The sequence below is a fragment of the Leucoraja erinacea genome, unplaced genomic scaffold, assembly GCF_028641065.1.
Source record: "Leucoraja erinacea ecotype New England unplaced genomic scaffold, Leri_hhj_1 Leri_162S, whole genome shotgun sequence".
NCBI lineage: Eukaryota > Metazoa > Chordata > Chondrichthyes > Rajiformes > Rajidae > Leucoraja > Leucoraja erinaceus.
In genome coordinates, this window is record NW_026575924.1 from 178,119 (window position 1) to 204,605 (window position 26,487).

General features: G+C 47.5%; 1 protein-coding gene across 1 annotated transcript in view; it reads right to left on the reverse strand.

Annotated features, from left to right (window-relative positions):
- Positions 1-271: 271 nt before the first annotated feature.
- Positions 272-26,487, reverse strand: part of aamp (angio-associated, migratory cell protein) — a 41,659-nt gene continuing 15,443 nt past the window's right edge. The window contains exons 7-11 of the mRNA XM_055665927.1: positions 25,034-25,149; positions 16,115-16,227; positions 6,415-6,505; positions 4,880-5,034; positions 272-490 (exon numbers count right to left, since the gene is read on the reverse strand). Of these exons, the coding sequence (XP_055521902.1) occupies positions 415-490; positions 4,880-5,034; positions 6,415-6,505; positions 16,115-16,227; positions 25,034-25,149 (551 nt within the window). The 3' untranslated portion in view covers positions 272-414. The remainder of the gene's footprint in view (positions 491-4,879; positions 5,035-6,414; positions 6,506-16,114; positions 16,228-25,033; positions 25,150-26,487) is intronic.

Consider the following 26,487-nt stretch of genomic DNA (forward strand, 5'->3'; position numbering starts at 1 on the left):
CCAAGATGGGACGTTTCAGAGACTGGGAAGATGCAAGATGACATTGGAACATGGCGACTCTCTGCGTTGCGTTTCCACAGGAGGATCTAATGTAATCACGTACGGAATGTTTTGACAGGATAGCACGCAGAACATGTTTCTCACTGTATCTCCGCACACGTGACAATAAATAAACCATCGAACTGCTCAAATTAAACCTCACATCGTGAAGATGTCTTGGAAATCCGGTCAAAGCTGCGTCAGGTTCCTTTTTGAAATCAAAAGCAAGAAGAAAAAATGAAGCATTTTATTTTTCTTTGATAAGTCAGTGAGGACGGGCCATCGTGCCTTTTGTCCCGGCATTGATCAGCTGCCCCAGGGCTGCTGCTGCAACAGTATCTGTGCGTGGGGTGTGATGGGGACGAGTCACGCTGACTACCGATCTGGCCGCTGGAGGCAAAACACCTTGGCTGTCCGGTCACCTGAAGCGCTGACGATCACAGAGGCGTCCCTGCCAGGAGATCAAAACAAACCGTTACTCACAGGGGCTTTTGTGCAGTTTACAGCAAATAGTTAGTCATAGGAATAGGTGACGTTTCGGGTCGAGACCCTTCATCGGACTGAGAGTCAGGGAGGGGGAACAGGGAAGATTGATTTATAATGTTTAAGAAAGAACTGCAGATGCTGGAAAATCGTAGGTAGACAAAAATGCTGATGAAACTCAGCGGGTGCAGCAGCATCTATGGAGCGAAGGAAATAGGTGACGTTTAGGGCCGAAATGTTGCCTATTTCCTTCGCTCCATAGATGTTGCTGCACCCGCTGAGTTTCTCTAGCACTTTTGTCTAAGATTGCCGCCTGGAACATCCTTTAACTCTGAGGCTGTTTCACCAGGTGACGTCTCGGGTTGGAAGCCTTCTTCATGTGGGGGTGGGCAAGGAATGCTGAAAGAGGGGTCGGGTCAGAAGATTGAGGGGGGATCTTATAGAAACTTACAAAATTCTTAAGGGGTTGGACAGGCTAGATGCAGGAAGATTGTTCCCGATGTTGGGGAAGTCCAGAACTAGGGGTCACAGTTTAAGGATAAGGGGGAAATCTTTTAGGACCGTGATGAGAAAAATATTTTTTACACAGAGAGTGGTGAATCTGTGGAATTCTCTGCCACAGAAGGTAGTTGAGGCCACAGTTCATTGGCTATATTTAAGAGGGAGTTAGATGTGGCCCTTGTGGCTAAAGGGATCAGGGGGTATGGAGAGAAGGCAGGGATGGGATACTGTGTTGGATGATCAGCCATGATCATATCGCATGGCGGTGCAGGCTCGAAGGGCCGAATGGCCTACTCCTGCACCTATTTTCTATGTTTCTATGTCCCCACTCGATGTGACACCTATCCATGCTCTCCAGAGATGTTGCTTGACCAGGGTGGACGGATAGACTGGATGTGGAGAGGATGTTTCCACTAGTGGGAGGGTCGAGGCTAGAGGTCGCAGCCTCAGAATTAAAGGACGTTCCTTTAGGAAGGAGATGAGGAGTAATTTCTTTAGTCAGAGGGTGGAATCATAAGGTCATAAGTGATAGGGGCAGAATTAGGCCATTCAGCCCATGAAATCTACTCCGCCATTCAATCATGGCTGACCTATCTCTCCCTCCTAACCCCATTCTCCTGCCTTCTCCCCATAACCCATGACACCCGCACTAATCAAGAATCTATCTATCTCTGCCTTAAAAATATCCACTGACTTGTGGCCTCCACAGCCGTCTGTGGCAAAGAATTCCACAGATTCACCACCCTCTGGCTAAAGAAATTCCTCCTCATCTCCTTCCTAAAGGTACATCCTTTTATTCTGAGGCTGTGCCCTCTGGTCCTAAACCCTCCCACCTATGTCCATGAGGAAACATTTTTTCACACAGAGTTGTGAGTCTGTGGAATTCTCTGCCACAGAGGGCGGTGGAGGCCAGTTCTCTGGATGCTTTCAAGAGAGAGCTAGATAGATCTCATAGGGATAGCAGAGTCAGAAGACATGGAGAGAAGGCTTATTTTTCTTGCGTAAGGCATGCATAGCCTAAAGTTCTAGCTCAAAGAATTCAACAGATTCACCACCCTCTGACTAAAGAAATTCTTCCTCATCTCCTTCCTAAAGGAACGTCCTTTAATTCTAAGGCTGTGCCCTCTGGTCCTAGACTCTCCCACTAGTGGGAACATCCTCTCCACATCCACTCTATCCAGGCCTTTCACTATTCAGTACGCTTCAATGAGGTCCCCCCCCCCTCATCCTTCTAAACTCCAGCGAGTACAGGCCCAGTGCCGTCAAACGCTGATCGTACGTTAACCCACTCATTCCTGGGATCGTTCATGTAAACCTCCTCTGGACCCTCTCCAGAGCCGGCACATCCTTCCTCAGATATGGGGCTCAACATTTCTCACAATACTCGAAATGCGGCCTGGCCAAAGCTTTATAGAGCCTCAGCGACACATCCCTATTTTTGTATACAAGCCCTCGTGAAATAAATGCTGGCATTGAGTTTGCTCTCTGTGGAATTCATTGCCACAGAAGGTTGTGGAGGCCAAGTCAATGGATATATATATATATATTTCCATGGAGGGAATCGACAGAGGCGAGAGGGTCTAGGACCAGAGGGCACAGCCTCAGAATAAAAGGACGTACCTTTAGAAAGGAGATGAGGAGGATTTCCTTTAGTCAGAGGGTGGTGAATCTGTGGGATTCTTTGCCACAGACGGCTGTGGAGGCCACAAGTCAGTGGATATATTTAAGGCAGAGATAGATTCTTGATTAGTACGGGTGTCAGGGGTTATGGGGGAGAAGGCAGGAGAAGGGGGGTTAGCAGGGAGAGATAGATCAGCTGTGATTGAATGGCGGAGTAGACTTGATGGGCCGAATGGCCTAATTCTACCCCTATCACCTATGACATTGCTGAGTTACTTACTCCCACTATTCTCTGTTTTAATTTCAGATTCCTGTTTTTAGTGCTTTTAATGTCTTTAAGTTTTTACTGTTTTATAGTCCTTTGTTTTACTGTTTGTAATAACTTCTTGCCCATGAGTTCTCATGTACAGCACTTTGTAGCAACTGCAGTTGTTAAAAGTGCTTTATAAATAAAGTTATTATTATTATTATTATTCCCAGCAGTATTTAACATTCAGCGTAGTGCTGTAAATGACAAGTCCAAACGTCATCATCTGCTTTCACCGTAATCATTCCCGTTGGGTGAGGAAATAGTCCCTGACCTCAGATGATCGTTCCCAGTTATTATTGGGCAACAACGCTCAGTGGGAGCTGGTGTATTTAACGATTCCCAGTGGAAGCCACACGCAAACATGCTGACTAATAACGCCACACTCCGATGAATCATGCTGACTAAGCTTTTTGGCTTTTCATAGAAACATAGAAATAGTAACATAGAAATTAGGTGCAGGAGGAGGCCATTCGGCCGTTCGAGCCTGCACCGCCATTCAATATGATCATGGCTGATCATCCAACTCAATATCCCGTACCTGCCTTCTCTCCATACCCCCTGATCCCCCTAGCCACAAGGGCCACATCTAACTCCCTCTTAAATATAGCCAATGAACTGTGGCCTCAACTACCCTCTGTGGCAGAGAGTTCCAGAGATTCACCACTCTCTGTGTGAAAAAAAGTTCTTCTCATCTCGGTTTTAAAGGATTTGCGCCTTATCCTTAAGCTGTGACCCCTTGTCCTGGACTTCCCCAACATCGGGAACAATCTTCCTGCATCTAGCCTGTCCAACCCTTTAAGAATTTTGTAAGTTTCTATAAGATCCCCTCTCAATCTCCTAAATTCTTGAGAGTATAAACCAAGTCTATCCAGTCTTTCTTCATAAGACAGTCCTGACATCCCAGGAATCAGTCTGGTGAACCTTCTCTGCACTCCCTCTATGGCAATAATGTCCTTCCTCAGATTTGGAGACCAAAAACTGTACGCAATACTCCAGGTGTGGTCTCATCAAGACCCTGTACAACCTATGGGTTTTCGACACAGAAGGCAGTGGAGGCCTATTTTCCAGCATCTGCAGTTCCTTCTTAAACATCCCGGAGATTATTCCCTGATCATCCCGGAGAATATCCACGCAGGTCCACGGGGAGAAGGTACAAACTCCATACGGACAGCGCCCGTGGTAAGGATTGAACCCGGGCCTCTGGCGCTGGTGGGCAGCAACTTTACCCGCTGTGCCACCGTGCAGCCCAGACATGGGCACCGACCTCAGGTTTGGTGATGGATTTGAGTATAGGAGCAGGGAGGTTCTACTGCAGTTGTACAGGGTCTTGGTGAGACCACATCTGGAGTATTGCGTACAGTTTTGGTCTCCTAATCTGAGGAAAGACATTCTTGCCATAGAGGGAGTACAGAGAAGGTTCACCAGACTGATTCCTGGGATGTCAGGATTTTCATATGAAGAAAGACTAGATAGACTCGGCTTGTACTCGCTAGAATTTAGAGGGGGGAATCTTATAGAAACTTACAAAATTCTTATGGGGGTTGGACAGGCTAGATGCAGGAAGATTATTCCCGATGTTGGGGAAGTCCAGAACAAGGGGTTACAGTTTAAGGATAAGCAGGAAATCTTTTAGGACCAAGATGAGAAAAACATTTTTCACACAGAGAGTGCTGAATCTGTGGAATTCTCTGCCGCAGAAAGTAGTTGAGGACAGTTCATTGGCTATATTTAAGAGGGAGTTAGATGTGGCCCTTGTGGCTAAGGGGATCAGGGGGTATGGAGAGAAGGCAGGTACAGGATACTGAGTTGGATGATCAGCCATGGTCATATTGAATGGCGGTGCAGGCTCCAAGGGCCGAATGGTCTACTCCTGCACCTATTGTCTATGTTTCTGTGGAAGGGTGGAGCAGAGACAGAGACACTCACTTGTTCACCACAAAGTCCAGGATCTCCGCTACGTGTCCACGACACTCGCTCTCCATCCGCCCAGTCCTCGCGTCCCAGACGCGCACCACCCCGTCTAGACTACCCGTGTAGACGATGGCTGAGTGCTCCTCCCACACCAACTGCACGATACCCGCCTGGAAGAAGATGCAAGGGAAAATTGAGGAGACTTTGTACAACATCTCATTACAGCTAATATACCATATAACCATATAACAATTACAGCACGGAATCAGGCCATCTCGGCCCTTCGAACACTTACTCTCCCCTAGTCCCATCCCAGAAGGATGAGGGGGGTATCTTATAGAAACATATAAAATTATAAAAGGACTGGACAAGCTAAATGCAGGGAAAATGTTCCCAATGTTGGGCGACTCCAGAACCAGGGGCCACACAGTCTTAGAATAAAGGGGAGGCCAGTTAAGACTGAGGTGAGAAAAAACTTTTTCACCCAGAGAGTTGTGAATTTATGGAATTCCCTGCCACAGAGGGCAGTGGAGGCCAAGTCAATGGATGGATTTAAGAGAGAGTTAGATAGAGCTCTAGGGGCTAGTGGAGTCGAGGGATATGGAGAGAAGGCAGGCACGGGTTATTGATAGGGGACGATCAGCCGTGATCACATTGAATGGCAGTGCTGGCTCGAAGGGCCGAATGGCCTCTTCCTGCACCTATTTTCTATGTTTCTAAGTTTACCTGCACTCAGACCATAACCCTCCATTCCTTTCCCGTCCATATATCTATCCAATTCATTTTTAAATGATAAAATCAAACCTGCCTCCACCACTTCCACTGGTGGCTCATTCCACACAGCTACCACTCTCTGAGTAAAGATGTTCCCCCTCATGTTACCCCTAAACTTCTGTCCCTTAATTCTCAAATCATGTCCTCTTGTTTGTCCTCATGTCCGAATGCCCTCTGATCCACGCTGCATTCTGCTCATCTTCTGCTGCACCCTCTCCAAAGCTTCCACACCTGGAGTATTGTGTGCAGTTTTGGTCCCCTAATTTGAGGAAGGACATTCTTGCTATTGAGGGAGTGCAGCGTAGGTTTACAAAGTTAATTCCCGGGATGGCGGGATTGTCATATGCTGAGAGAATGGAGCAGCTGGGCTTGTACACTCTGGAGTTTAGAAGGATGAGAGGGTATCTCATTGAAACATATAAGATTGTTAAGGGTTTGGACACGCTAGAGGCAGGAAACATGTTCCCCATGTTGGGGGAGTCCAGAACCAGGGGCCACACACAGTTTAAGAATAAGGGGTAAGCCATTTAGAACAGAGACGAGGAAACACTTTTTCTCAGAGAGTTGTGAGTGTGGAATTCTCTGCGGCGGTGGAGGCTGGTTCTCTGGATGCTTTCAATAGAGAGCTAGATAGGGCTCTTAAAGATAGGGGATATGGGGAGAAGGCAGGAACGGGGTACTGATTGGGGATGATAAGCCATGATCACATTGAATGGCGCGGTGCTGGATCGAAGGGTCAAATGGCCTACTCCTGCACCTGTTGTCTGTTGGCTTACCTGGAGCTGCCATTTGTGTCGAAGTGTTTGTGACGGGACGTCCCAGATCCCGATGGTACCATCCAAGTAGCCAACGGCAGCGAGCGGAAGCCTGCGGGAGCCAAACAGAGGAACTAAGGATCGGGTACAGAGACTTCAGACTTTACGTTAGACTTTATAGAGATACAGCACGGAAACAGGCCCTTTGGCCCGCCGAGTCCTCACCGACCAGCACTAGCCTACCTACGCACACAGGGACAATTTACAATGTACAGAAACCTATTAACCAACAGACTGCACGTCTTTGGAGTGTGGGAGGAAACCAGAGCACCCGGAGAAAACCCACGCAGAACATACAAACTCCGTACAGACAGCACACGTAGTGAGGATCGAGCCGGGATCCCTGGCGCTGCAAGGCAGCAGCTCTACCCGCTGCCCCACCGTAATAGAAACATAGAAACATAGAAATTAGGTGCAGGAGTAGACCATTCGGCCCTTCGAGCCTGCACCGCCATTCAATATGATCATGGCTGATCATCCAACTCAGTATCCCGTACCTGCCTTCTCTCCATACCCCCTGATCCCCTTAGCCACAAGGGCCACATCTAACTCCCTCTTAAATATAGCCAATGAACTGGCCTCAACTACCCTCTGTGGCAGAGAGTTCCAGAGATTCACCACTCTCTGTGTGAAAAAAGTTCTTCTCATCTCGGTTTTTAAAGGATTTCCTCCTTATCCTTAAGCTGTGACCCCTTGTCCTCGACTTCCCTAACATCGGGAACAATCTTCCCGTATCTAGCCTGTCCAACCCCTTAAGAATTTTGTACGTTTCTATAAGATCCCCTCTCAATCTTCTAAATTCTAGAGAGTATAAACCAAGTCTATCCAGTCTTTCTTCATAAGACAGTCCTGACATCCCAGGAATCAGTCTGGTGAACCGTCTCTGCACTCCCTCTATGGCAATAATGTCCTTCCTCAGATTTGGAGACCAAAACTGTACGCAATACTCCAGGTGTGGTCTCACCAAGACCCTGTACAACTGCAGTAGAACCTCCCTGCTCCTATACTCAAATCCTTTTGCAATGAAAGCTAACATACCATTCGCTTTCTTTACTGCCTGCTGCACCTGCATGCCTCCCGTCAATGACTGGTGTACCATGACACCCAGGACTCGCTGCATCTTCCCCTTTCCCAATCGGCCACCATTTAGATAATAGTCTGCTTTCCCGTTTTTGCCACCAAAATGGATAACCTCACATTTATCCACATTATACTGCATCTGCCAAACATTTGCCCACTCACCCAGCCTGTCCAAGTCACCTTGCAGTCTCCTAGCATCCTCCTCACAGCTAACACTGCCCCCCAGCTTAGTGTCATCCGCAAACTTGGAGATATTGCTTTCAATTCCCTCATCCAGATCATTAATATATATTGTAAATAGCTGGGGTCCCAGTACTGAGCCTTGGGGCACCCCACTAGTCACTGCCTGCCATTGTGAAAAGGACCCGTTTACTCCTACTCTTTGCTTCCTGTTTGCCAGCCAGTTCTCTATCCACATCAATACTGAACCCCCAATGCCTTGTGCTTTAAGTTTGTATACTAATCTCTTATGTGGGACCTTGTCGAAAGCCTTCTGGAAGTCCAGATACACCACATCCACTGGTTCTCCCCTATCCACGCTACTAGTTACATCCTCGAAAAATTCTATAAGATTCGTCAGACATGATTTACCTTTCGTAAATCCATGCTGACTTTGTCCAATGATTTCACCACTTTCCAAATGTGCTGCTATCCCATCTTTAATACCTGACTCTAGCAGTTTCCCCACTACCGATGTTAGACTAACTGGTCTGTAATTCCCCATTTTCTCTCTCCCTCCCTTCTTAAAAAGTGGGGTTACGTTTGCTACCCGCCAATCTTCAGGAACTACTCCAGAATCTAAAGAGTTTTGAAAGATTATTACTAATGCATCCACTATTTCTGGAGCTACTTCCTTAAGTACTCTGGATGCAGCCTATCTGGCCCTGGGGATTTATCGGCCTTTAATCCATTCAATTTACCCAACACCACTTCCCGGCTAACCTGGATTTCACTCAATTCCTCCAACTCCTTTGACCCGCGGTCCCCTGCTATTTCCGGCAAATTATTTATGTCTTCCTTAGTGAAGACGGAACCAAAGTAGTTATTCAATTGGTCCGCCATATCCTTGTTCCCCATGATCAACTCACCTGTTTCTGACTGCAAGGGACCTACATTTGTTTTAACTAATCTCTTTCTTTTCACATATCTATAAAAACTTTTGCAGTCAGTTTTTATGTTCCCTGCCAGTTTTCTTTCATAATCTATTTTCCCTTTCCTAATTAAGCCCTTTGTCCTCCTCTGCTGGTCTCTGAATTTCTCCCAGTCCTCCGGTATGCTGCTTTTTCTGGCTAATTTGTACGCATCATCCTTCGCTTTGATACTATCCCTGATTTCCCTTGTTATCCATGGATGTACTACCTTCCCTGATTTATTCTTTTGCCAAACTGGTATGAACAATTTTTGTAGTTCATCCATGCAGTCTTTAAATGTCTTCCATTGCATATCCACTGTCAACCCTTTTAGAATTAATTGCCAGTCAATCTTGGCCAATTCACGTCTCATACCCTCAAAGTTACTTTTCTTTAAGTTCAGAACCATTGTTTCTGAATTAACAATGTCACTCTCCATCCTAATGAAGAACTCAACCATATTATGGTCACTCTTGCCCAAGGGGGCACGTACAACAAGATTGCTAACTAACCCTTCCTCATTACTCAATACCCAGTCTAAAATAGCCTGCTCTCTCGTTGGTTCCTCTACATGTTGATTTAGATAACTATCCCGCATACATTCCAAGAAATGCTCTTCCTCAGCACCCCTGCCAATTTGATTCACCCAATCTATATGTAGATTGAAGTCACCCATTATAACTGTTTTGCCTTTGTCGCACGCATTTCTAATTTCCTGTTTGATACCATTTCCAACTTCACTACTACTGTTAGGTGGCCTGTACACAACACCCACCAGCGTTTTCTGCCCCTTAGTGTTTCGCAGCTCTACCCATACCAATTCCACATCCTCCAAACTAATGTCCTTCCTTTCCATTGCATTAATCACCTCTCTAATCAGTAACGCTACCCCACCTCCTTTTCTTTTCTGTCTATCCCTCCTGAATATTGAATATCCCTGGATGTTCAGCTCCCAGCCTTGGTCACCCTGGAGCCATGTCTCCGTGATCCCAACTATATCATAGTCATTAATAGCTATCTGCACATTCAACTCATCCACCTTATTACGAATGCTCCTTGCATTGAGACACAAAGCCTTCAGGCTTGTTTTTACAACACTCTTACCCCTTATACAATTATGTTGAAAAGTGGCCCTTTTTGATTTTTGCCCTGGTTTTGTCTGCCTGCCACTTTTTACTTTTCACCTTGCTACCTATTTCTTCTACCCTCATTTTACACCCCTCGGTCTCTACGCTCACACATTTAAGAAACCCTTTCCCTTTAACTCCATCCTCCACTATCCCATTCGACACCCCACCCCCCTTATTCAGTTTAAAGCCACCCGTGTAGCAATGGCAAACCTGCCTGCCAGAATGCTGGTCCCACACCTGTTAAGATGCAATCCGTCCCTTTTGTACAGTTCCCCCTTACCCCAAAACAGATCCCAGTGATCTAAGAATCTAAATCCCTGCCCCTTGCACCAGTTCCTCAGCCACACGTTCAGGTCCCGTATCTCCCTGTTCCTGCTCTCGCCAGCACGGGGAACTGGAAGCAAACCGGACATAACAACCCTGGAGGTCCTGCTTTTCAACATTTTTCCGAGCTCTCTAAAGTCACGCTGCAGAATATTCATCCCCTTTTTTCCGACATCGCTTGTGCCGACATGCACTACCACTTCCGGATGTTCACCTTCGCCCTTGAGGATTTTCTGCACTCTGTCCGTGACATCCTGGATCCTGGCACCGGGAAGGCAGCACACCATCCTCGCATCCCGTCTGTTGCCGCAGAAACCCCTGTCCGTACCTCTCACGATGGAGTCTCCCACTACAATGGCCTTGCCTGCCTTAGGCCTTTTTGGTTTTGGCTCAACAGCCCTTTTCGCATCGCAAGCCAGTCTGCCGCTCACGTCTTCTGTCCCAACAGCTTCTAAGCGGATGAACCTGTTTACAAGAGGTACACCACCCGGGGACGTTGGCATTCCATGCTTCCCTCCCTTTCTCCCACCTTCTCTCTTCCAGTACCTTAGGTGTAACAATCGTACTATTTACAATATATATTAATGATCTGGATGAGGGAATTGAAGGCAATATCTCCAAGTTTGCGGATGACACTAAGCTGGGGGGCAGTGTTAGCTGTGAGGAGGATGCTAGGAGACTGCAGGGTGACTTGGATAGGCTGGGTGAGTGGGCAAATGTTTGACAGATGCAGTATAATGTGGATAAATGTGAGGTTATCCATTTTGGTGGCAAAAACAGGAAAGCAGACTATTATCTAAATGGTGGCCGATTGGGAAAGGGGGAGATGCAGCGTGACCTGGGTGTCATGGTACACCAGTCATTGAAGGTAGGCATGCAGGTGCAGCAGGCAGTAAAGAAAGCGAATGGTATGTTAGCTTTCATTGCAAAAGGATTTGAGTATAGGAGCAGAGAGGTTCTACTGCAGTTGTACAGGGTCTTGGTGAGACCGCACCTGGAGTATTGCGTACAGTTTTGGTCTCCAAATCTGAGGAAGGACATTATTGCCATAGAGGGAGTGCAGAGACGGTTCACCAGACTGATTCCTGGGATGTCAGGACTGTCTTATGAAGAAAGACTGGATAGACTTGGTTTATACTCTCTAGAATTTAGAAGATTGAGAGGGGATCTTATAGAAACTTACAAAATTCTTAAGGGGTTGGACAGGCTAGATGCAGGAAGATTGTTCCCGATGTTAGGGAAGTCCAGGACAAGGGGTCACAGCTTAAGGATAAGGGGGAAATCCTTTAAAACCGAGATGAGAAGAACTTTTTTCACGCAGAGAGTGGTGAATCTCTGGAACTCTCTGCCACAGAGGGTAGTTGAGGCCAGTTCATTGGCTATATTTAAGAGGGAGTTAGATGTGGCCCTTGTGGCTAAGGGGATCAGGGGGTATGGAGAGAAGGCAGGTACGGGATACTGAGTTGGATGATCAGCCATGATCATATTGAATGGCGGTGCAGGCTCGAAGGGCCGAATGGCCTACTCCTGCACCTAATTTCTATGTTTCTATGTTTCTATGTACTGTAGGACTTGTCGAGGAACAACTCCGTTTCTCGTACGAACCGGAGGTCATCCACTTGCTTCTCCAGTTCCCCAACACGGCCCTTCAGGAGCTCTACCTGGATGCACTTTTCGCATTTGTAGCAGCCAGAGGCACCAGCAGTGTCCTTGACCTCCCACATACTGCAAGCATCGCACTGAATCAGCTTGCCTGACATCTCCTTCTTTGGTCTCTCCCTCTCAAGCGTATTGCGTGGTCTCCTCTCCTCAGCCTCTTCGCCGAAGACTCTCGAGCCAAAGACTCACACTTTTCTCACAGGGCACTTCCCTCACTAGGCCGCTCACTCACTCAAGGTAATGCCCCTTGTGCCACTGAGCCACCAGAGGATCAAGATCAAATGTTTGACTGCAGTGCGGACTTAAAATATAATTTGGATGTTTCATTTGTTGCCATGTGTACCGAGGGACAGAGAAAAGATTTTTTGTTGCGTGCTATTCAGTCGGCGGGAAGACTTTACATGATTACAATCGAGCCGTCCAGTGTTACAGATACAGGACAAAGGGAATAACGTTCAGTGCAAGGTAAAGTCAAGTAAAGTCGGATTAAAGATAGTCCAAGGGTCTCTCCGAGGGTGCCAGCATCCTTGGCATGATCACTCACTCCCAAATGTCCTGGAGGTGGTAGTGAATGACCTTGAATCTGTCAATTCAAAAGACATTGGGACAGATATGTTTAAGAAAGCTGGATAGGGCTCTTGAAGATAGCGGAGTCAGGGGATATGGGGAGAAGGCAGGAACGGGGTACTGATTGGGGATGATCAGACATGATCACATTGAGTGGCGGTGCTGGCTTGAGGGGCCGAATGCACCTATTGTCTACATGCTCTGCAATCCGATCAGATTTAGAGCGGCAGGCACGGTGGGGCAGCGGGTAGAGCTGCTGCCTCACAGCACCAGTGACCCGGGTTCGATCTCAACTACGGGTGCTTGTCTGAACGGAGTTTGCACGTTCATCCCGTGACCAGCGTGGGTTTTCTCCGAGATCTTCGGTTTCCTCCCACACTCCAAAGACGTACAGCTTTGTAGGTTAATTGGCTTGGTGTAAATGTAAAAATTGTCCCTGGTGTGTGTTGTATAGTGTAGCCAAAGTGCCTGTTTCCGTACTGAATCTCTAAATTTAAGTAATTAGATAATGTAATCCATCAATAGACATTAAACAATAAGTTTACATTAAACAAACTGTTCATTATACTCCAAATGCGGCCTGACCAGCGCCTGATAGACAACAGACAATAGGTGCAGGAGGAGGCCATTCGGCCCTTCGAGCCAGCACCGCCATTCAATGTGATCATGGCTGATCATCCCCAATCAGTACCCCGTTCCTGCCTTCTACCCATATCCCCTGACTCCGCTATCTTTAAGAGCCCTATCTAGCTCTCTCTTGAAAGTATCCAGAGAACCGGCCTCCACCGCCCTCTGAGGCAGAGAATTCCACAGACTCACAAGAGAGAGTGTGAAAAAGTGTTTCCTCGTCTCCGTTATTAAATGGCTTACCCCTTATTCTTAAACTGTGGCCCCTGGTTCTGGACTCCCCCAACATCGGGAACATTTTTCCTGCTATCAAGTCAATACTATTAAATCAAACTCGTCCAATGTCCACAATGGGGTAGAGGTGAATCGGACAGTCCTGGTGCATGTTCCGTGTACGGGTCTATGATTCGATGACTGTGCACTCTGATCACTATGTACGATTCCATGGCATAGAAACATAGAAAATAGGTGCAGGAGGAGGCCATTCGGCCCTTCGAGCCAGCACCACCAGTCATTGTGATCATGGCAAATCGTCCCCTATCAATAACCCGTGCCTGCCTTCTCCCCATATCCCTTGACTCCACCAGCCCCTAGAGCTCTATCTAACTCTCTCTTAAATCCATCCAGTGACTTGGCCTCCACTGCCCTCTGTGGCAGGGAATTCCACAAATTCACAACTCTCTGGGTGAAAAAGTTTTTTCTCACCTCAGTCTTAAATGACCTCCCCTTTATTCTAAGACTGTGGCCCCTGGTTCTGGACTCGCCCAACATTGGGAAAATTTTTCCTGCATCTAGCTTGTCCAGTCCTTTTATAATTTTATATGTTTCTATAAGATACCCCCCTCATCCTTCTGGGTTGGGACTAGGGGAGAGTAAGTGTTCGAAGGGCCGAGATGGCCTGATTCCGTGCTGTAATTGTTATATGGTTATATGGTATATTAGCTGTAATGAGATGTTGTACAAAGTCTCCTCAATTTTCCCTTGCATCTTCTTCCAGGCGGGTATCGTGCAGTTGGTGTGGGAGGAGCACTCAGCCAGTGAATACAAGCCTGGTCTTTCCAATCTTTCCTCATATGACAGTCCCGCCATCCCAGGGATCAATCCCAGTGACCTCCCCAAGAACCTCCAGCCACAGCCTCCACATCCCACATTTATTTGACAATACACAGAGCAGCATCTGCCCGCCAAGGAACCAAGCCAAACACTGTGTACATACGACAGTTCATTACTCACCCAGCCATTGACCAAGGAACATTGACAAAGACCAGGGATGTACTGTTAACTCTTTCTCTGACAAATCCGCGCTCAATATCTCGCAACAGTCTTAACATTAAAATGCCGCCTTATTAACTCAGGATGGCACGATGGCACAGCGGGTAGAGTCACTGTCTTACAGTGCCAGAGACCCGGTTTGATCCCGTCTATGGGTGCTTGTCTGTATGGAGCCCATACATTCTTGGATACTTATATACTCTCGAGTTTAGAAGGATGAGAGTGAATCTCATTGAAACATAGAAGATTATTAAGGGTTTGGACACGCTAGAGACAGGAAACATGTTCCCGATGTTGGGGGAGTCCAGAACCAGGGGGCACACAGTTTAAGAATAAGGGGTAAGCCATTTAGAACAGAGACGAGGAAACAGAGAGTGGTGAGTCTGTGGAATTCTCTGTCTCAGAGAATTCTGGTGGAGGCCGGTTCTCTGGATACTTTCAAGAGAGGCTAGATAAGGCTCTTAAAAATAGCGGAGTCAGGAGATATGGGGAGAAGGCAGGAACGGGGTACTGATTGGGGATGATCAACCATGATCACATTGAATGGCGGTGCGGGCTCGAAGGGCCAAATGGCCTGCTCCTGCACCTATTGTCTTTTGTCCATTGACTGGCTACAGTTCCCAGGTGGCGAAAACTAATTGGGGAAAAAAAATCCGTCTGCAGGCCGAATGATTTTTGGCTGTGGGCCGGATCCGGCCCTTGGTCTGCCGGTTGCCGACTCCCTGCTCTAAACGTTTCTTAAATGTTGGAGCATACTAGTGTACGGGATTATCGGCAGAAGGGCGACATTTTGGCACCATTTTACAGTCCCAGCTGCAGTTGGCCACCATGGCTAACTGTGGCTGTCGACTCCGTTCCGTTTGTCCAGAGAACCGTCCTCCCTCGGTGCTCCCATAGCCGACCTTGAGGGCAGAGAATGTAAGCCCACTCCCCTCCCCCACGCCCCACCCCCTCTTTCTGTCCTGCGTCTCTGCCGACCCTCCCTCCATCCTCCTCTTCGATTCCCGGTCCAGCGCAGCTTCCCTCTCCAGCAGGGTTCCCGATTCAACAGCGGGCGAGCCAGGCCCGGTGTTGGGATACTTTAGTTTAGTTTAGAGATACAGCGCAGAAACAGGTCCTACGGCCCCCAGAGTCTGCGCCGACCAGCGATCCCCCCCCGTACACTGACACTATCTTACACACACTGGGGACAATTTACAATTTTACCAAGCCAATTAACATACAAAATTGTACGTCTTTGGAGTGTGGGAGGAAACCGGAGCACCCGGAGAAAACCCTCACAGGTCACAGAGACAACAGACAATCCTATCCTATCCAGACATATCCCCTGACTCCGCTATTTTTAAGAGCCCTATCTAGCTCTCTCTTGAAAGCATCCAGAGAACCTGCCTCCACCGCTCTCTGAGGCAGAGAATTACACAGACTCACCACTCTCTGTGAAAAAAAGTGTTTCCTCGTCTCCGTTCTAAATGGCTTACTCCTTATTCTTAAACTGTGGCCCCTGGTTCTGGACTCCCCCAACATCGGGAACATGTTTCCTGCCTCTAGTGTGTCCAAGCCTTTAACAATCTTTTATGTTTCAATTAGATCCCCTCTCATCCTTCGAAACTCCAGAGTTCAGACTCCATTCTCTCAGCATATGACAGTCCCGCCATCCCGGGAATTAACCTTGTAAACCTACGCTGCACTCCCACAAAAGCAAGAATGTCTTTCCTCAAATTAGGGGACCAAAACTGCACGCAATACGCCAGGTGTGGTCTCACTAGGGCCCTGTACAACTGCAGAAGGACCTCTTTGCTCCTATATTCGATTCCTCTTGTTATAGAGGTTTAAGGTGGGGCTTGAGCAAATACAAAGGCAGAATTGGCTTACGCATTGCAGAATCCCACAGACTCCACGGAGTTGGAGTTAGCTTCTGTTTCATCCATTTGTTCTTTCTCCACGTGATCATTGATGGTCTTGGGAACTGAAAGGACGCCGACCACCTGCGGAGGACACAAGGAACACTTAGGGGGATTCGGGACACAAGGAGAGGAAGAGAAGAGAAGACACGCGCCGGGAATAAGGTCATAAGGAATAGGAGTATAATTAGGCCATTCGGCCCATCAAATCCACTCCGCCATTCAATCACGATTGATCTATCTCTCCCTGCTAACCCTATTCTCCTGCCTTCTCCCCATAACAATAGACAATAGACAATAGGTGCAGGAGTAGGCCATTCGGCCCTTCGAGCCAACACCGCCATTCAATGTGATCATGGCTGATCATCTCCAATCAGTACCCCGTTCTTGCCTTCTCCCCATATCCCCCGACTCCGCTATCTTTAAGAGCCCTATCTAGCTCTCTCTTGAAAGCATCCAGAGAACTGGCCTCCACCGCCCTCTGAGGCAGAGAATTCCACAGACTCACAACACTTTGTGTGAAGAACCCCCGACACTCGTACTAATCAAGAATCTATCTATCTCTGCCTTAAAAATATCCACTGACTTGGCCTCCACAGCCGTCTGTGACAAAGAATCCCACAGATTCACCACCCTCTGACTAAATGGATTTCTCCTCATCTCCTTCCTAAAAGAACATCCTCTAATTCTGATGCTGTGCCCTCTGGTCCTAGACTCTCCCACTAGTGGAAACATCCTCTCCATATCCACTCTATCCAGGCCTTTCACTATTCTGTAAGTTTCAATGAGGTCCCCCCTCATTCTTCTAAACTCCAGCGAGTACAGGCCCAGTGCTGTCAAATGCTCATCATATGTTAACCCACTCATTCCTGGGATCGTTCATGTAAACCTCCTCTGGACCCTCTCCCAGAGCCGGCACATCCTTCCTCAGATACGGGGCCCAAAACTGCTCACAATACCCCAAATGCGGCCTGACCAGCGCCTTATAGAGGCTCAGCGTTACATCCATTTTAGGAAGGGTTTAGAGGATATGGGCAGGTGAGACAAGTGTAGAGGTGGCACGTGAGTCAGCATGGGCTAGCTGGGATGAAGGGCCTGTTTCCATGCTGTATGTCTGTTGCTCTAAGGGACAACCACAATTTGTCTATCTGCCTGTAGATCGGCTATAGTATTTCTCCGGTAGGTTTTTATCTCCCTGGGATATTCCAAATGTGTTACAGAAAATGAAATATTTTGGAAGAGTTGAAGAAAGAACTGCAGATGCTGGAAAAATCTAAGGTAGCCAAAAATGCTGGAGTGAGGCAGCATCTATGGAGTGAAGGAACAGGTGACGTTTCTGGTCGAGACCCTTCTTCAGACTCCGTTTTGGGGGTCGAGACCCTTCTTCTGAAGAAACGTCACCTATTCCTTCGCTCCTCACACGCTGAGTTTCTCCAGCATTTTTGTCTACCATCGCTTTGAAGAGTAGTCACTATTACACGTAATGCAGGAAGAGTACTGGACAATGTCCATAGACATAGAAACATAGAAAGATAGAAATTAGGTGCAGGAGTAGGCCATTCAGCCCCTTCGAGCCTGCACCGCCATTCAATATGATCATGGCTGATCATCCAACTCAGTATCCCGTACTGCCTTCTCTCCATACCCTCTGATCCCCTTAGCCACAAGGGCCACATCTAACTCCCTTTAAATATAGCCAATGAACTGGCCTCAACTACCCTCTGTGGCAGAGAGTTCCAGAGATTCACCACTCTCTGTGTGAAAAAAAGTTCTTCTCATCTCGGTTTTAAAAGATTCCCCCCTTATCCTTAAGCTGTGACCCCTTGTCCCTGGACTTCCCCAACATCGGGAGCAATCTTCCTGCATCTAGCCTGTCCAAATTAAGAATTTTGTAAGTTTCTATAAGATCCCCTCTCAATCTCCTAAAAAAGAGAGTGCCTTCCTCAGATTTGGAGACAAAAACTGTACGCAATCTCCAGGTGTGGTGACCAAGACCCTGTACAACTGCAGTAGAACCTCCCTGCTTCCCTTTATTATTAAAGAACCCATTCACTTTCTTCATTGCCTGCTGCACCTGCATGCCTACTTTCAATGACTGGTGTACCATGACACCCAGGTCTCGCTGCATCACCCCCTTTCCTAGTCGGCCACCATTGAGATAATAGTCTACTTTCCTGTTTTTGCCACCAAAATGGATAACCTCACATTTATCCACATTATACTGCATCTGCCAAACATTTGCCCACTCACCCAGCCTATCTAAGTCACCCTGCAGTCTCCTAGCGTCCTCCTCACAGGTAACACTGCCCCCCAGCTTAGTGTCATCTGCAAACTTGGAGATATTGCCTTCAATTCCCTCATCCAGGTCATTAATATATATTGTAAATAGCTGGGGTCCCAGCACTGAGCCTTGTGGTACCCCATTGTGAAACTAATCAGTTGATCTATTTTGAGCAAAAACCAGACCACTAAATAACTTGTGTCGGAAGGAACTGCAGATGCTGGCCTGAAACGTCACCCATTCCTTCCCTCCAGAGACGCTGCCTGTCCCGCTGAGTTACTCCAGCGTTTTGTGTCTATCTTCCGCTAAATAACTTTGCGGGACAACTCACAATGTTCGTGCCGAATGCGATGCCAAGTTAAACTAATCTCCTCTGCCTGCACGTGATCCAATCCAATCCAATCCAATCCAACTTTATTTGTTAAGCACTTTAAGACAACCAATGTTGACCAAAGTGCTGTACAGTGGAATAAACAAGACATCATAAACAGACAACATAACAGAACATAACATGACAGCTCACATAAAGCGCAAAAATACAATAAATTAAAAGACATAAAACATGAGTAAAAATAATAACCACGCAATAAAGCAATCAAAAAACAAATTAAATCAAGTAAATAAATAAAGTCGACATCTTACTGGGTATCAAAGGCCACGGAGAAGAGATGGGTTTTTTGAAGTGATTTAAAAACAGACAGAGAAGAGGCCTGTTTAATATGGAGAGGCAGATCGTTCCATAATTTGGGTGCCGACACAGCAAAGGCACGGTCCCCTCTGAGCTTCAGCTTAGTTTTAGGCCCACTCAGGAGCAGCTGATTATCTGACCTGAGAGAGCGGGTGGGTGTATAAGGGTGTAGAAGCTCAGATAGGTAGGGCGGGGCAAGACCATTCAGGGATTTAAAAGCAAATAAAATAATTTTAAAATGGATCCTAAACTGAATAGGCAACCAGTGGAGTGAGGCTAAAATGTGCAAAATGTGATCATATTTACGTGTGCCAGTTAAAAGACGTACAGGTGCATTCTGTACCATCTGGAGACGGGCGATGGAGGACCCACTAACCCCCACATACAGTGCATTGCAGTAATCCAGCCGAGTGGTAACAAAGGCGTGGATTACCGTCTCAAAGTGCTGCCTTGACAGAATTGGCTTTATTTTGGCCAGCTGCCTCAAATGGAAAAAACTTGATTTAACAACAGCCTTGATCTGACTGTCAAATTTTAGCTCAGGGTCCACTTTAACCCCTAGGTTTGTGATGCTTGGTCTGATATACTGGGTCAGGGAGCCCAGATCTACAGGGGGGGGCCCCAGTGGTGCCACCAAAAACCATTACTTCCGTCTTTTTATCATTAAATTTTAAAAAGTTCAGAGCCATCCAGGCCTTTATGTCGTTGAGACACTCAAGTAACAGTCCGACAGAGCGTTCATCCTTCTTTTTAAGAGGCACAGAAATCTGACTGTCGTCTGCATAAAAGTGGAATGCAATTCCATGTTTCCTGAGTATGGAACCAAGTGGCAGCAAATAGAGAGAAAAGAGGAGAGGGCCAAGAACTGAGCCCTGTGGGACCCCCACACGAGAGAGGAGCAGAGGAGGATACAGAGTCCCCAAGGCTGACACAGAAAGTTCGATCAGCCAGGTACGACCTGAACCACTCCAGTGCTATGCCCCTGATACCCACCCACTGCTCCAAACGTGAGATCAATATTTCATGATCCACTGTGTCAAAAGCAGCAGACAAATCTAAAAGCACAAGGGTAACACAGTCGCCACGGTCAGTAGCTAAGAAAATATCATTAAACACTCTTAAAAGGGCTGATTCGGTGCTGAGCAGGGATTTAAAACCGGATTGGAAAACTTCTAGAATATTATGTTCTTCCAGAAAGGCCATTAATTGACTGTGGACGATCTTCTCCGGGATTTTTGATAGAAAGGGCAGTTTGGAGATGGGCCTGAAATTACCAACAACTGCAGGGTCAAGAGCAGGTTTTTTAATCAGGGGTTGTACTACAGCATGTTTAACATTTTCAGGGACAACACCTGAGGACAGACTGCTATTAATGACTGCAATAACAGATGGTCCTACAGTGGGGAAAACCTCTTTAAATAGTCGAGGAGGGACAGCATTGTTTGGAGAACCTGAGGGCTTCAAATGACCAACAATCTCCTGTAAAAAGGAAAGAGTCACAGGCTTAAACTGGTCAAAGACAGCCGAGCAGGGGACAGAGATTGAGGGGTCACAAGCAGATGGTGGAATTAGAGCTCTAATAGAAGTGACCTTAGCAATAAAAAAGTGATCCGTATCCCTCCATTCCCTGCATATCCATGTGCCTATCCAAAAGCATCTTAAGGGCCTGTCCCACTTGCATGCGATTGCGTGCGTTTGGCGCGACCAACCGGAAGCGGAGTTCACACGAAGTTCGCGCTAAGTACGTGCTAAGTTCGCGCGTGATGTCATTTGCGTCATGCTTACCAATTAGCTGGGCAGAAGGCGGGCCGACTGAATTTCGGCGTCGGGCGGTGATGTCATCATGCAACGCCATTCCGGGCGGTGACGTCATCACGCAATGCCACGTGCTAGGCGTACGCCATCAAGCCGCTGCGTACGACATCAAGCCGCTGTGTATATGACCGCAATGTGCCTGCGTGCCGACAGGCCATTGGCGCACAAAGATTTCGGCCACTGCAAGAATTTCGGAACCCCGCGCGATGTCGGGACCAGCCCCGCACAACTCCGCGCTTCTAAGTGGGACTGGCCCCGTGCGGCCATACGGTGCCCGTATGCCTCAAGCGAACACGAGGTCGCGTAATTTGCGAGCCAGGGTCGCGTAAGTGGGACAGGCCCTGTCGTATCTGCCTCCACCCCCACCCCTGGCAGCGCGTTCCAGGCACCCACCACCCTCTGTGTTGAAAAACCTTTGCCACATAACGGCACAATGGTAGAGTTGCTACTTTACAGCATTCCAGGAACCCAGTTTCAGCACCCACTACTCTTTGGGTAAAAAAAAAATTTGCTCCACACAACCACTTTAAACTTTGCTCCCCCCTTACCTTAAAGTTATGCCCTCTAGTCCTCGAGTTAGAACACAAACATAGGCCCTTGAACCAAACTTGTCCACACGCTCTAGTCTTGGACATTTCCATCGTGGGATAAAGGTTCTGATTGTCTACCCTATCTATGCCTCTCATTATTTTTTATATCCCTCCATCAAGTCTCCCCTCAGACCCCTACACGACCGATAAAACCATCCAAGTCTGTATCTGCATCGACAAGCAGACTGACAAGCTAATGACTAGTTATAATATGGAGGATGCATTCGTGCAGATGAATGTGTAGGAGGGAACTGCAGGTGCTGGTTGACACTGAAGATAGACACAAAATGCTCGGGTAAGTGCTCTGTCAGTTGTACAGAGCCCTAGTGAGACCACACCTGGAGTATTGTGTGTAGTTTTGGTCCCCTAATTTGAGGAAGGACATTCTTGCTATTGAGGGAGTGCAGCGTAGGTTTACAAGGTTAATTCCAGGGATGACGGGACTGTCATATGCTGAGAAAATGGAGCAGCTGGGCTTGTACACTCTGGAGTTTAGAAGGATGAGAGGATATCTTATTGAAGCATATAAGATTGTTAAGGGTTTGGACACGCTAGAGGCAGGAAACATGTTCCCGATGTTGGGGGAGTCCAGAACCAGTGGGCCACAGTTTAAGAATAAGGGGCAAGCCATTTAGAACAGAGACGAGGAAACACTTTTTCTCACAGAGTTGTGAGTCTGTGGAATTCTCTGCCTCAGAGGGCGGTGGAGGCCGGTTCTCTGGATACTTTCAAGAGAGAGCTAGATAGGGCTCTTAAAGATAGCGGAGTCAGGGGATATGGGGAGAAGGCAGGAACGGGATACTGATTGGGGATGATCAACCATGATCACGTTGAATGGCGGTGCTGGCTCGAAGGGCCGAATGGCCTACTCCTGCACCTACTGTCTATTTCCCTCCTGGGCCGTTGAGTGCCTCCACCAGTTTGTGTGAGAAAGAACTGCAGATGCTGGTTTAAATCGAAGGCAGACAGAAAATGCTGGAGTAACTCAGCGGGTGAGGCAGCATCTCTGGAGAGAAGGAATGGGCGACGTTTCGGGTCGAGGCCCTTCTTCCTCCACCTGTTTGTTTGCTCAATGTTATAGTGTTTGTAGTATCTCTGCTTTCAAGATCAGTATGTTAAAGAACTAATGAGACAACTGAAGACTGTGCAATGGGAAGGAGTTAACTTAAAAACCTTGTGGTTAACAAGCCTTCAGAGAAGAGTATCCATGACAGAAACTTATATAAATATTTAAAGCTCTTTAGTTCAATCCAAAACCAGGATCTTAGATTAAAACAAAGACAACTATGAAGGTATGGGGCGCAAGTCAGTTATGGTTGGCATTGGCTAATGTTTAAAGAGTTAAGACAAAATTCATGACAAATATCCATCCCTGACCAGAATAACAAGATATAGTTTAGTTTAGAGATACAGCACGGAAACTGGCCCCTCGACCCGAAACGTCACCTATTCCATCACTCCACAGATGCTGCCTCACCCGCTGAGTTTCTCCAGCAGTTTTGTCCACCTGCCATCGGAGGTAGTTGGGGCTGGGACAATCGCAACGTTTAAGAAACAGTTAGACAGGTACATGGATAGGACAGGTTTGGAGGGATATGGGCCAAACGCAGGTAGGTGGGACTAGTGCAGCTGGGACATGTTGGTCGGCATGGGCAAGTTGGGCTGAAGGGCCTGTTTCCGCGCTGTATCGTTCCATGACTCTGTGTGGGTGGAAGGAGAATTTGTAATATAGATCCTTACGGCACAGGAACAGGGTCTTCAGCCAAGTCGCAGGATCGAGACTGAATGCTGCCTCACCCGCTGAGTTTCTCCAGCGTTTTTGTCTACCCCGATGATTCCCACTCTGTTTGCTGATTACTAACCAATCCTCAATCCGCACCAACGTGTTACTTCCAGGAGAGATCGACTGGCGTTTTTAGATATTAACGCACTAATGCACGGTGGCGCAGTGGTAGAGTTGCTGCCTTACAGAGTTTACAGCGCCAGAGTCCCGGGTTCGATCCCGACTACAGGTGCTGTCTGTACGATCCCCCCGTGACCTGCGCAAGTTTTCTCTGAGATCGTCGGTGTACCCCCACACTCCAAAGACGTACAGGTTTGCGGTTGAATTGGCTTGGTATAGGTGTACAATTGTCACTAGTGTGTGCAGGGCAGTGTGAATGTGCAGTGATCGCTGGTCAGTGTGGACTCTTTGGGCTGAAGGGCCTTTCTCCGTGCTGTATCTATAAACTAAAAACTAAAGGGGAAAAGAATCACGTGCTCCAACTATTATACTGAGTGATCGCTGGTCACACCAGCTGTGGGACGCTCTTTGTCGGCTGCCCTTCCCTACCTTGGAGGACTGACCAAAAAAACCCAGGGACATCTCCCACCCCGGACCTTGTTTGAACTGTTGCCGTCAGCGGTACAGATCCACAAGGACAAGGACAAATAGACTACAAAACTTTTTAAAAAAAGCACTAATGTGGCCGGGAAAAGCAGGGGCGATCAGACTAAGGGATTTCAACGGTGAAATCGACAGAAGGATGGAGGGTTGGGTGTGTATGCGTGCTTTGTCTGTGTTTTTTTATTTATTGCTTATCTTTATTATTTTACCGTGGATGTTTCGTTAGCTTTAGAAATGTTTGAATGCTGCACTGACTGGCTGACATTTTAAATTTCGTTGTACATGGCCCATGTTACAATGACAATAAAGAAACTATTCTATTCTATATTTGAGATTGACTTGATTGTATTAATGTAGTTTTGTCTAATCTAAAGAACGGCCTACTCCTGCACCTATTGTCTATTGTTAAGACCCGTTGAGTTAGAAAATAGAATAGAAAATAGGTGCAGGTGGAGGCCATTCGGCCCTTCGAGCCAGCACTGCCTTTCAATGTGATCATGGCTGATCATCCCCAATCAGTACCCTGTTCCTGCCTTCTCCCCCTATCCCCTGACTCCGCTATTTTTAAGAGCCCTATCTAGTTCTCTCTTGAAAGCATCCAGAGAACCTGCCTCCACCGCCCTCTGAGGCAGAGAATTCCACAGACTCACCACTCTCTGTGAGACAAAGTGTTTCCTCGTCTCCGTTCTAAATGGCTTACCCCTTATTCTTAAACTGTGTGTGGCCCCTGGTTCTGGACTCCCCCAACATCGGGAACATGTTTCCTGCCTCTAGCGTGTCCAAGCCCTTAACAATCTTATATGTTTCAATGAGATTCCCCTCTCATCCTTCTAAACTCCAGAGTGTACAAGCCCAGCCGCTCCATTCTCTCAGCATATGACAGTCCAGCCATCCCGGGAATTAACCTTGTAAACCTACGCTGCACTCCCTCAATAGCAATCACTTCACTAATCTCCTCAACAACTTCTGTGCGAGCGAGGCCCACATTCCCACGGAAAAATAAGTTTCACCCATTTTCCTTCAATTTTCTACCGAAGGAAATGTCGTAGGAAATAACTGCAGAAGGCCTCAGGCTTTTCCGAAAAGCTGCGGGATTTTGCCGTGGTCAGAGCGAGGATGAGCAGGATTACCTTGCCTGTGAGTGGGTTGATGAGCTTGGCCGTACAGTCGACAGAACCCGTCAGCACCAGGCTTCCACTGGCGTTGGCAGTGATGCAGGTCAGAGGTCCCTGGTGACTATCCTGACCTAGGGAAGAGGACAAGAGAGACGTGTGCTTTACACCGACAACTATCCACCCCGGCGAGTGAGTGAAACAGAGGGACAAGAACGAATAAAGGAATGCAAAAAGTAAACATAGACAATAGGTGCAGGAGTAGGCCATTCGGCCCTTCGAGCCAGCACCACCATTCAATATGATCATGGCTGATCATCCCCAATCAGTACCCCTTTCTTCCTTCTGCATTTGTACACGGCCCTAGTGAGACCACACCTGGAGCACTGTGTGCAGTTTTGGTCTCCAAATTTGAGGAAGGACATTCTTGCTATTGAGGGAGTGCAGCGTAGGTTTACAAGGTTAATTCCCAGTATGGCGGGACTGTCATACGCTGAGAGAATGGAGCGGCTGGGCTTGTATACTCTGGAATTTAGAATTTGAAACATATAAGATTATTAAGGGTTTGGACACGCTGGAGGCAGGAAACATGTTCCCGGTGTTGGGGGAGCCCAGAACCAGGGGTCACAGTTTAAGAATATGGGGTAAGCCGTTTAGAACGGAGATGAGGAAAAACCTTTTCACATAGAGGGTTGTGAGTCTGTGGAATTTTCTGCCTAAGACGGCGGTGGAGGCCGGTTCTCTGGATGCTTTCGAGAGAGAGTTAGATAGAGCTCTTAAAGACAGCGGAGTCAGGGGATATGGGGAGAAGGCAGGAACGGGGTACTAGTTGTGGATGATCAGCTATGATCACATTGAATGGTGGTGCTGGCTCGAAGGGCCGAATGGCCTACTCCTGTACTGATTGTCCATTCTCCCCATATCCCTTGATTCCTTTAGCTCCAAGAGCTAAATGTAACTGTCTCTTGAAAACATCCATGAAGGGTCCAGAGAGTGGGGGGTACTGACTCCCCCACCATCGAAGGTCCATCACAGTACTGACCTCCCCACCATCGAAGGGATCTACAGGAGTCGCTGCCTCAAAAAGGCAGCCAGCATCATCAGAGACCCACACCACCCTGGCCACGCTCTCATCTCGCTGTGACCATCGGGAAGAAGGTACAGGAGCCTGAAAACCGTGACCTCCAGGTTCAAGAACAGCTTCTTCCTCACAACCATCAAGCTGTTGAACACTGCACAACACTAACCCCAGCAACTGTGACCTCTGATCCTTCTTCATTTATTACTATTGAGTATTATAGCACCCCGGCGCGGCGTTATTAATTGTTGTCGCCTCTTCTCTGACTGCAACTTGCTCTGACATCGGGGTTCCGAGAGTCAAGTGTAGTAGCCTATAGCTTTTTGTTTGTTGTAATTAGAGGAGAGTTACCTTTACTTTCATCTGCAAATTGTGTTGGGTCTTGGGATTTTTT